This window comes from Lycorma delicatula, chromosome 2 (assembly GCF_047948215.1).
Source record: "Lycorma delicatula isolate Av1 chromosome 2, ASM4794821v1, whole genome shotgun sequence".
Lineage (NCBI taxonomy): Eukaryota > Metazoa > Arthropoda > Insecta > Hemiptera > Fulgoridae > Lycorma > Lycorma delicatula.
Window position 1 is genome coordinate 232,027,340 of NC_134456.1, and position 12,216 is coordinate 232,039,555.

The 12,216-nt window shown below is 29.5% G+C and overlaps 1 protein-coding gene across 3 annotated transcripts in view; it reads left to right on the plus strand.

The window, feature by feature from the left end:
• Positions 1-9,389, plus strand: part of LOC142319738 (uncharacterized) — a 39,012-nt gene extending 29,623 nt beyond the window's left edge. For 2 of the 3 annotated variants that reach the window (XM_075357351.1, XM_075357352.1), the window contains 2 exons: positions 6,295-6,456; positions 9,274-9,389. In XM_075357351.1, the coding sequence (XP_075213466.1) occupies positions 6,295-6,395 (101 nt within the window). In that variant the 3' untranslated portion in view covers positions 6,396-6,456; positions 9,274-9,389. Of the gene's footprint in view, positions 1-6,294; positions 6,457-9,273 lie in introns of those variants that run through there. The other variant, XM_075357354.1, reaches the window with a different exon arrangement.
• Positions 9,390-12,216: the final 2,827 nt, after the last annotated feature.

The following is a 12,216-nucleotide window of genomic DNA, read 5'->3' on the forward strand; positions in this document are numbered from 1 at the left end:
TTTCTGTTACCTTACCCAAGATTCCTTTCTTTTTTTATGTCTGTTGTTTTATATTATTCATGTTTTTCATCATGATGTGTGAGTATTTCTTGGTGCTATTACCCTTGATTTTGATACTCTTTCTTGTGCTTAATTTCTCCTACTTTTATTCCTGGTTTTCCTTATTTTCTGGTGCTTAATACATATACAGTGCTTGATTCAGCTTATTTTATAATTTCCAATTTCTTTATTAGTAACGAGATCACTGTTAATTATATTTTCTTGTTATCTCCTTTTCTTTAACTTAAAATTTCTACAGCATCATTCAAAATCTGGATCCATGCCATATTTCTTTCTGCAAATCAAACCATTGAGCCTGTTAAATCAATTCTTATAGTTAATTTTAATTTCATACATTTTTTTTAAATTAACTTGTTTTTTCAGTTTTGGTACTTGCATTGATCAACTTTATTTTTATTAATGACTTCCATATTTTTCACAAAAATCTTTTTATACGCCTTGAGCCCTTTTTCATTTTTCTATATACAGACATCTGCAGTCTTTTTTACATTGTTGCTAATTTGACTTGTATTTTAGTCTGTAAGATTTTTTTTTACAAGTGTAATTAAATTTGTATTGTCTGCCCCTTAATTAAAGGATCTAATCATTTCTATGGATATCTCTGTATATGTTGACTGTATATACTTTTTATAATCTATCTTGATTATAAAATTTAAGTAACTATTTATTCCTTATTTGATTAGTTTCTGCTCTCTTCAATATAAAGCTCGTCAACTAAATTGGTTTTGAGACCAAGGCCCTTAACAGGGCCTTGGTCTCATTAACCCTTTACAGGCGACGGCGATGTTTTATGGCTGTAGGTTGAAGACATTTAAAAAAAAAAAAATTCATGCAAAAACTATTTGAAGTAACTTGAAATATACATTCATACATAAAAACAACATATACCTAGTGTTTTTGCTGAATTCTGCCACTAATCTGGTTAAGGAACACTGTTTAATTATCTCCCAAGAAAAAGATTACGCGAAAACGACACAAGTTTCACTGACCGTATTAGATTTTAGGTGATGATTTTGGTTGTTTTACGTTGAGTTCTTTTCATGTAAAAGACTGAATAATAATAGTAACTGTAGTAACATTAATGGTAATATAAACAGTAACAATTTTGAAGAAGCAGTGCACCTACACAGGGAATAGTATATGTTTTTATTATAATAATAACATAAATATTTTTATTCATTTCCTTCTGAATTTTTGCCTCAAAAATTTTATTTGAATAAAAACAAAGCAAGCCGAAAATGAAGTTTTGGAAGGAACAGTTTGTAAACAAATTACTTAAAATTTTTTTTTTTGTATGATAAATTATAATGCTCATGTCTTGTTACATATGCATGGGTTTGAACTCATCTGATAACTGAAGTAAAATGATTCCCAATCATGTTGTATCAGGAATTCCCTCCTCAAAATTATTGAAAGAATATCTCCTGCCATCTCTGAATTTATATGTAACTACGTGAAGACAGTTGGTCACATTCAGAGACTCATAAATGGGTTTTGCCATGCAGCGTAAGTACAGATAACCCATATATGGGTTTCTGCCTGTGAAGGGTTAATGATTAGCATGCTGGCTTCTAAGCCATTTAGTTCTCGGAAGGATCTAATATTTTTTTGTTTATCATTTCATTCATCATGTTCTCATCTTCCCCATTAAAATATGTGTAAGTGCATGTCTGAGGCTATTTAATGTATAAAAATAACTTTTTTAGGAGTTAGATTTTATTATTTATAATTTTTGCTGTCTTGGCTGGAATTTTTTTATACTTTTTTAAAATTGATGCTAGGGAGAAAACAAGACATTGTTTTCTCTAGAATAAGGATTTTTATGTAATATTCATTCCCCATCTTATTAGATATTCTTTTCCAGGCGTTTGGATGTGTAGTATATTATCTGTTGCTTTATCTGCAAGCTATTTAAAAGGTTAATTAGATTTTTAGAGAAGTTATTTCAATATTATTTTAAATTAATGCTGAAATATTGAAATTTTGCCAATCTTAGGTAAAAAATATTTATAAAATATACATTCCTGGCTGCCTTTCTATGCTGGGTTTAATTTTCTCATATTTTTCATTTTTTATACATCTAACCTAAGTCAGAATTCCCTGGTTCCAGAAATCCGTTTTCTGGTAAACTAGTCCCCCGTTCGGATCTCCGGGTGGGGACTACTAAGGAAGGGGTCACCAGAAAATTAAAAAATAACATTCTACGAGTCGGTGCGTGGAATGTTAGAAGTTTAAAAAAGGTTGGTAGGCTAGAAAATTTAAAAAGGGAAATGGATAGGATAAATGTGGATGTAGTAGGAATTAGTGAGGTTCGGTGGGTAGAGGAAGGCGACTTTTGTTCAGATGATTATAGAATAATTAACTCAGCTTCAAATAATGGGCAGGCAGGAGTAGGTTTCATAATGAACAAGAAAATAGGGAAGAGAGTAGAGTATTTCAAAACGCATAGCGATAGAATCATTGTAATAAGGATAAAATCAAAACCTAAACCGACAACGATTGTTAACGTCTATATGCCTACAAGCGCCCATGATGATGATGAGGTAGAGTGTGTATACGAAGAGATTGATGTAGCAATTAAACACATAAAAGGAGATGAAAATTTAATAATAGTTGGAGATTGGAATGCAAGCATTGGAAAAGGCAAGGAAGGAAATATAGTGGGTGAATACGGGCTGGGCAAAAGGAATGAAAGAGGGGACCGACTTATAGAGTTTTGCACGAAGTATAATTTAGTAATTGCCAACACCCAATTTAAAAATAATAGAAGAATATACACTTGGAAAAAGCCAGGCGATACTGCAAGGTATCAGATAGATTATATCATGGTTAAGCAAAGATTTAGAAATCAACTCGTTGACTGCAAAACTTACCCTGGAGCAGACATTGATAGCGACCATAATTTGGTGATAATGAAATGTAGATTGGGGTTTAAAAACCGGAAGAAAAGGTGTCAGATGAATCGGTGGAATTTAGAGAAGCTTGAGGAAGAGGAGGTAAAGAAGATTATTGAGGAGGACATCGCAAGAGGTCTGAGTAAAAAAGATAAGGTAGAAAATGTAGAAGAAGAATGGGAGAATGTTAAAAAGGAAATTCTTAAATCAGCAGAAGCAAACTTAGGCGGAATAAAGAGAACTGGTAGAAAACCTTGGGTTTCAGACGATATATTGCAGTTGATGGATGAACGTAGAAAATATAAGAATGCTAGTGATGAAGAAAGTAAAAGGAACTATCGGCAATTAAGAAATGCTATAAACAGGAAGTGCAAACTGGCGAAAGAAGAGTGGATTAAAGAAAAGTGTTCAGAAGTGGAAAGAGAAATGAACATTGGTAAAATAGATGGAGCATACAGGAAAGTTAAGGAAAATTTTGTGGTACATAAATTAAAATCTAATAATGTGTTTAACAAAGATGGTACACCAATATATAATACGAAAGGTAAAGTCGATAGATGGGTGGAATATATTGAAGAGTTATATGGAAGAAATGAATTAGAAAATGGTGTTATAGAGGAAGAAGAGGAAGTTGAGGAGGATGAAATGGGAGAAACAATACTGAGATCTGAATTTAAGAGAGCATTAAAAGATTTAAATGGCAGAAAGGCTCCTGGAATAGACGGAATACCTGTAGAATTACTGTGCATTGCAGGTGAGGAAGCGATTGATAGATTATACAAACTGGTGTGTAATATTTATGAAAAAGGGGAATTTCCGTCAGACTTCAAAAAAAGTGTTATAGTCATGATACCAAAGAAAGCAGGGGCAGATAAATGTGAAGAATACAGAACAATTAGTTTAACTAGTCATGCATCTAAAATCTTAACTAGAATTCTATACAGAAGAATTGAGAGGAGAGTGGGGGAAGTGTTAGGAGAAGACCAATTAGGTTTCAGGAAAAGTATAGGGACAAGAGAAGCAATTTTAGGCCTCAGATTAATAGTAGAAGGAAGATTAAAAAAAAACAAACCAACATATTTGGCGTTTATAGACCTAGAAAAGGCATTCGATAACGTAGACTGGAATAAAATGTTCAGCATTTAAAAAAAATTAGGGTTCAAATACAGAGATAGAAGAACAATTGCTAACATGTACAGGAACCAAACAGCAACAGTAATAATTGAAGAACATAAGAAAGAAGCCGTAATAATTAAGGGAGTCCGACAAGGATGTTCCCTATCTCCGTTACTTTTTAATCTTTACATGGAACTAGCAGTTAATGATTTTTAAGAACAATTTAGATTCGGAGTAACAGTACAAGGTGAAAAGATAAAGATGCTACGATTTGCTGATGATATAGTAATTCTAGCCGAGAGTAAAAAGGATTTAGAAGAAACAATGAACGGCATAGAAGTCCTACGCAAGAATTATCGCATGAAAATAAACAAGAACAAAACAAAAGTAATGAAATGTAGTAGAAATAACAAAGATGGACCGCTGAGTGTGAAAATAGGAGGAGAAAAGATTATGGAGGTAGAAGAATTTTGTTATTTGGGAAGTAGAATTACTAAAGATGGACGAAGCAGGAGCGATATAAAATGCCAAATAGCACAAGCGAAACGAGCCTTCAGTAAGAAATATAATTTGTTTACATGAAAAATTAATTTAAATGTCAGGAAAAGATTTTTGAAAGTATATGTTTGGATTGAAAGTATATGTTTGGAGTGTCGCTTTATATGGAAGTGAAACTTGGACGATCGGAATATCTGAGAAGAAAAGATTAGAAGCTTTTGAAATGCGGTGCTATAGGAGAATGTTAAAAATCAGATGGGTGGATAAAGTGACAAATGAAGAGGTATTGCGGCAAATAGATGAAGAAAGAAGCATTTGGAAAAATATAGTTAAAAGAAGAGACAGACTTATAGGCCACATACTAAGGCATCCTGGAATAGTCGCTTTAATATTGGAAGGACAGGTAGAAGGGAAAAATTGTGTAGGCAGGCCACGTTTTGAATATGTAAAACAAATTGTTAGGGATGCAGGATGTAGAAGGTATACTGAAATGAAACGACTAGCACTAGAAAGGGAATCTTGGAGAGCTGCATCAAACCAGTCAAATGACTGAAGACAAAAAAAAAAAACATTCCTGGCTGCCTTTCTATGCTGGGTTTAATTTTCTCATATTTTTCATTTTTTATACATCTAACCTAAGTCAGAATTCCCTGGTTTCAGAAACCCGTTTTATAAAGTTAAATAACTATAATTGACACAGTTTATTTTTCTGATTTTTTTTTTTTTATATGATTTCTGTAATTTCTTCTTATCTTAATATGCTTTATATGTTGTGTGCTGTGGTTTATTTGTTGTAAGTTTTAACCAGTTAATTCTTAATAACACCAGGTTCTAGATTACCTGGTCTCATACTTGATTCCTTGAAAGGGTTCATCTTTCATTTTATAAATCTCATTTTTTTATTTTGTATGTATAAAAGCTCATCCACGGTTTAATAGTAAGAAATTTACATTTAAAAATAAAATTTTAGCTATGCTATTAATTTTAGAAGTAAAATTTCATAGTAAAGAAAATTCTTTATCTGATAATGATAGTGTGTAAAATTTTATGTAGTTGAAAAATGTTTGCTATAAAACAATTTTGGTTTGGAAGAATTCCTTAAAAATGATTCAATCATGCAGTTTTCTTAATTTTTTGTAGTGAGTTAATAATGTGATTTTCCATGATGCGTAACCTCTAAAATATTTACTTTTACTTAAATAATCGTAGTGTTTCTTATTTGAAATGTAGTAACTTGCTTATCCAACTTATCAAAATTATATATTGCTGATGTAAAGCAAATTGTGAAACTGCATCCATTTTATTGATAGAGATGAATTAATGTCGACATAAGAATTGTGAAAACAATCTTATTAAAATATTACAATGTTAACCAGATAAAATAACTCAAGTTAGGTAATATGATCATTTTTTTTTTTGTAATTTTTATTATACCATTTATTTAGTTTTAACTTCATTTATGTCTTATGTTGGTTAACAAAGATAGTACGTAGATATGTAACAGTGTTGAATTGTTTTGTTTTTTTAAGTGGTTAACTCAAAATACAATGTGCCAGATAGATGTAGATGCTCTTTAGTAGCATATTTGGAGTAAAGTGTTGTTATTGTATGGTTTATTTATGTTGGGTTTGGTGGTACTTTTGGAAAGCTTGAGAAACACTGATTCTTAGGACTTTTCTACTAATTCAGTCTTGAATTTAACAATTTGTATGAATAAACATTTAAGGTGCTGGAGGGACTCCTGGTGGTTCAGCTATGTTTAGTATTGGCTCTGGTAGTTCAAGTGCACGTCCAAGAACGGTCAGTCGTGCAAGACGAACCAAATAAAATAGATGTAACAACTGTGTCTAGTACAGAGATTTATATTCATCAGTTGTAATGTATAAAGGTAAGCTTAATATCATAATGTTAATTTCATTAATGACATTCATCTTTGAAAATGTCCTGCTTTACCTTTGAACTCTACTAATTTATAAGTTATATAATAATTACAATTACAAGAAACCTTTTCAGTATCCAACATTTTTTTAAAAGAATATTATTTATTGACAAGAATATATGTTTATTAACTATTGCAAAGGATTTAGTTTACTTGAATAAGTCTCTGACATATAATTGAACATATGTAATCATTCCAATAACCATGACTAATGTTCAAACATGTAATCCTTACAAGTTGAAGGATGCCAAAAAATATTTCAAAATTTTAATGTATTCATTATAGTGATGATTTATAAGAGTGCTGTCTGTATAACCTAATAGCAAATGTTAACCCTTCCATTGTCATTCCTTTTAACACGTGTCATATTGTTTAAATTATAATTGTGATATCTATCACTTGCTTATCCTAGTGCTACAGACTACTGTGAGCAATCTGTGCCTCTTCCATGGTTCACCTCTATTCTTCCCAATTTTATGTTGACTATGTAATCCCCTCTCATCTTACCTTTCCAATCATGTAAATTAGCTTTTGAAATCGATCACTTTTCTCTCAGTATGGCCCAAACAGCTAATTTTCCTGCATAAACTTATGTTTCTATTTTAAAGTATATCTTTTATTCTATCATTAAACCTAATCTGAATTCCTCTTACACTGATGGGCTCATATATTGTTTTTACTATTCTTTCTTCTATCAAATGCATTTTGTATGTTCATTTACTTCTTTCATAACCTGTGTCTCGCTACTGGTTTTTTACACATTGCCTTATCAAACATTTTATTTTAATTTTGTAAAAAACTACCTGGAATTTCAATAGAGTTAAGTTACTCTATTTATTTACCCAGTTAACCATTTAACTATTTATTAACCCAGAGTTATTTACCCAGTATGTACAAATATTGGGTAACATTCTCTTAACACAACCAAAGCAATATATATAATCCAAGTATGCATGGTCTTAGAATGATTCTGTATGTGATATAATACTTTCAATATGTCTTATCTGGGATGATGGTGTGTGCCATAGTCATTTTGAATCGATTCATTCACATCCTTTTGGTGCTTTTCATCGATCACAGAAGCTGGTTGACCATTGCAAGGTTCACTTCATTATTCATTTTATCAGCACCTGATGCACAGCATATTATTGCCGACTTACTCACAGTATGTAGTCTTAACACCATAAACATCGATGAATATCACTAGTGTTCAAATTTTCCACTGTTAAAAATTCAGTAAATATACTTTATTTAAATGCATTAACATAGTAGTACTACTCACCTCCTTAACATTGGCAACTGAAAAAAAATGAGAAAATGAGAGGGTACGGTCAACAAGTTTTTGAATGTTAGTAGTAAGTGAATGAAACTACAACATGGCAACACCTTTTGCTTGGTATGATATTTTGTTCTGCTGTTATGTTTTTTAGTCTTAACACCATAAACATCGATGAATATCACTAGTGTTCAAATTTTCCACTGTTAAAAATTCAGTAAATATACTTTATTTAAATGCATTAACATAGTAGTACTACTCACCTCCTTAACATTGGCAACTGAAAAAAAATGAGAAAATGAGAGGGTACGGTCAACAAGTTTTTGAATGTTAGTAGTAAGTGAATGAAACTACAACATGGCAACACCTTTTGCTTGGTATGATATTTTGTTCTGCTGTTATGTTCCAGTGTGCATTACTTTTCAGCAGCTCTAAGTGAAAACTGAACTATCATGAGTATTGTACAACCAGTTGGTTAGTGCCCTCAATATTTACAAAATTCCTTTAAAGTTATTCAGTTACTTAAAGTTTTGGATTAGTTTCATTGGCGTATATGTAAATACCTAGAAGGCAGATTAATTTCTTTTATACAAGAAAAAAACCTAAAATAGAAGTAAATTAAACAAAACTTAGCCGGAAGTAAACATATTTTTTATCTGCCACCAGCTTTAACATTCCTGTGTTATTTTTTAATGGTGCATCTGTCTCATCCAGAGCATCAACAATGACACACGACTATTATCTACCCTGTTTCATCAAATCTTATACTGAGGACAATGTCCAGTCTAGCTGTATCATGGTTTGTATACTTACATTTATCACTTTCTTCGTAAGTAATAGACTGATATTTCTAATAGGGATTTAATAGGGTACAACATCATTAATGAGGCCTGGGGACAGGTATGGTGTAGAATGGCGGCCACCAAATTATACAGAGAGTTAGTTTTAACTAATTAATAATGTCCAATGAATGTATGTTCAATGGACTGTGAACATATCCATGTAACTGCAGTGATGATATATCAGTATCCTTAATTATGAACTGAATAAATATTTTTTATTATTATTAAGAAATTCAGGATATTAACTACGTCATCCTGAATCCCAACAGTATATGACCCTGTCTTAGTAAATCTACTATAACTAAGCCGTTGAATAAAGCTTCTTGTTACACCTCATTAGCCTTCTTAGATAAAATATACCTCTATGGATTTTTTCCTATTCAGAGTTTATATTTTCCCCACTCACTTTATGTATACTATTGAGGGAGTGAAAATCTTCACAGATGGCGTAGAGGTGACTTGTCATCCAACCATATCATTTTTCTATGGGGTTATGTAGACACATTCCTTAAAAGAACTCGTCATATTTTTATTATAAGATTTGTTTAAAAGAAGAAATATTTAATTTAGCAACTATATTAGTTAAGGTTTAGTTATATAATATATATATATATGTGTGTGTATATGTATATATTTTTTTTGTTTCAGAACATTGTTGAATATGGATTAGTTTAAATATGTATATAAATATTTAAAATTACTGTCTTATTTTGTATTAAGCTAAAAGTTTGTTTTTACATAATTTTATTAGTTAAGAAGGTGATGTAAATTATGTTTATAATTTTAAGAAAGAGTCAAAGTATGGATTTCTTTTTAATTGTATATAAATATAATATAAATTTGTACTTTTCGATGTGTAATTTTTTTTTAGTTATATTGATTAGAAATTTTTACATATTTAATTAATATTTATTTATTTATAGTTGTTAATTATAAATCCAATCTGTTTCTTGGAAGTTTTGTAATCTTCAAAATATATAATCTGTTTACATCTTTATTTATAAACTTTTTAAACCGTAGTTTTTGAATAAAATTAATGTATTATTTATATGTTAAATTATGTTAAGGTAAACATTATTTATTTTAGTATAGTTAATTCACAATTATTTAGTTTAATTAACTGTTTCTTCCCTTATTTACTGAACCCACTTCTTGTTTGTACTTTGGCTCTTTCTTTATGGCAATTTGATCATGTTTCCATAACAAATAACATTTAAAAAATAACTAAGCATTATTTATGAATGAAAATAGAAAATATGTATGTATGTATGTTTAATTTTTGTAATTTATATTTATTGTTGTTTATTCTGGAAACACTTATTGCCTGGCAATATTTGTGGCAGTCCTTAAATTGTATGATATTGAATAGTTATATAAGATAGACTATTGAAGCGCATATAGCATTATGTTTATGTAGCGCCTTGTTGAGTATGATAGCGCGATTTTTTTTTTCGGTACCTTGAATTCATTATCCATAATTGTTCTCATTTAATATTTTCAAAAAATAAATTTTTGGAAAGTTATTATTAAAAGATAATATTTTAATACATTTTATAAATGTGTCCATAACTGAAGGGAATATTTCCCAAAACTATTTGTTATATATTCATTTTGTTGTCTGATTATATTATCAATTTATTAATGAATTGTATGTGCGATTGATGATTGGTTGGTTGATTGATTTTTTAGTAATTTTTTTTAGGCAATGTAATTGTTTCTGTATTTCCTTATAAAATTATTAACTACCTCAAATTTTTTTTTATTAAACAAAAAATTTTGTATTTACTTCAGATAGGTTGGAAATAATTTTCTTAGTTTGTTTTTTAGGTAATTTTAACATTAACTTGTATCTGTTCCTGTAATTAATTAGGTATTGTCAATTGTGCTAGATTTTCATATATATACTATTCTAATTTTCTTCATTATTTATTGGTACAATATCTATAATGGTGTATATTTTGATATTCTGTGATCTTTATTATTTGACTTAAAAAATTGTAACTTATTAATCTACATTCAACATTTTTTTTATCCAGATATTGCTTATAAGTTTTAAGAAAATGGCAAAGTAAATCTTATTTACTCAAAATGATGTGATACATTCAAAAATTAAGTATTCTAGGGTTTAACATTTTTCTGTTGTTCAAAGGATTCCATTTTAAACAATAGTAAAACATGTCTTTTTAGCATTACAGTCCCCACTGTTAACATTTTTTCCTTATCCCCACAAAAATCCATAAGTACAATGATAAGATTTTACAAATGAACATTTATAATAGATTGTACTTCCAATTGATCTGAGTTTAATAAGCATTTGACTGCAGCAGTAATACTTGACAAATTCAGCAAAGGTATTGTTTTTTTAAGAACTCAAATTATGCTAATTTTCCAATTTTTTTTCTAATTAGATTTTTTATTACAAGATCAAATGCTAGTGCTAACTTTAATCATTTCATTAAACAAGAGAAAATCAGTTAGTATGAAAGAATCTGCTAGCATCACTCTCATGCTATTTGAGCAAACGAATATTTTGCTTTCATGTTAATTTTTTATTGTCTTAAACTTTTCCAAATTAGTTGCTCTTTTATCATAGTTAAATGCTAAAAAAGTTAGGTTTTTGGTTAACAAGACACAGTATTACCAAGTAGTGAATGTAAAATATGAAATACAGGTAATTAGGATTGGTATTATTTTTTATATTCTGCCTTCTAGAAGCTTTGAAGATGTGCAATAATAAAGTTCATAAACCAAGAAACATCTAATTCATGTAGTTCAACATATTCCTACTTGTAACCTTTTCCATTCCCTTTAAAAACATTATTGTAAAATTCAAACTTAGCTGGAAAAAAATACTATGTTGTAAGCAATTTCGTTATTTTAATAACCACAGATCTGCTTTCATCATGCTGAAATGTTTTTTTTCTATGGAATATAATGGAGCATAATCAATACTGACAGCTACAAAAAGATATTTAAAATTTAACACATCTATTTTTCTGCTGTTTAACCTTTACATTTTCATGTCAGAAAAAGAATTGCGTAGTGCAAATGAATTTACATTGTACATGGATTCAGCTTGGTACCAGGAAAATGTGTGATGTGATTTCATTATGGATAGGCTTTATTGTTTTTTTTTTGGATTTTTGACTCACTGCAGATACCACACAAAAAATTAATTACTTTCTTTCTCTTTCATTTTTATTCCAAATCAGTTAAACCTTTCAAAAATAGTTCTTTTTGTTGTTCTTCCATAATATCTTACAACATTTTTTGAAATGTTATTATCAGCTCCCAATTATTATACCCTTTTTAGTTCAATTTTTAAATTGTTATAAGTAATAATTTATATTGCAGAAGAAATAATTTAAATAACAACAGTTTTTAATTTAAAAATAACTATCAGTAAAATAACTCGGTGCTACAGATATTTGCTTGCGAAATATTGATGTCCGTTTATAAATTTTGACTGTATAATAAATACTAAAAAAATTATGTAGTATATATGTTAAAAAATGTAGTATAAGTGACTCATATATTCATTCACTTATATTCATTTAAATCTTTATTTTCCATTTAATAATTCTTATATTT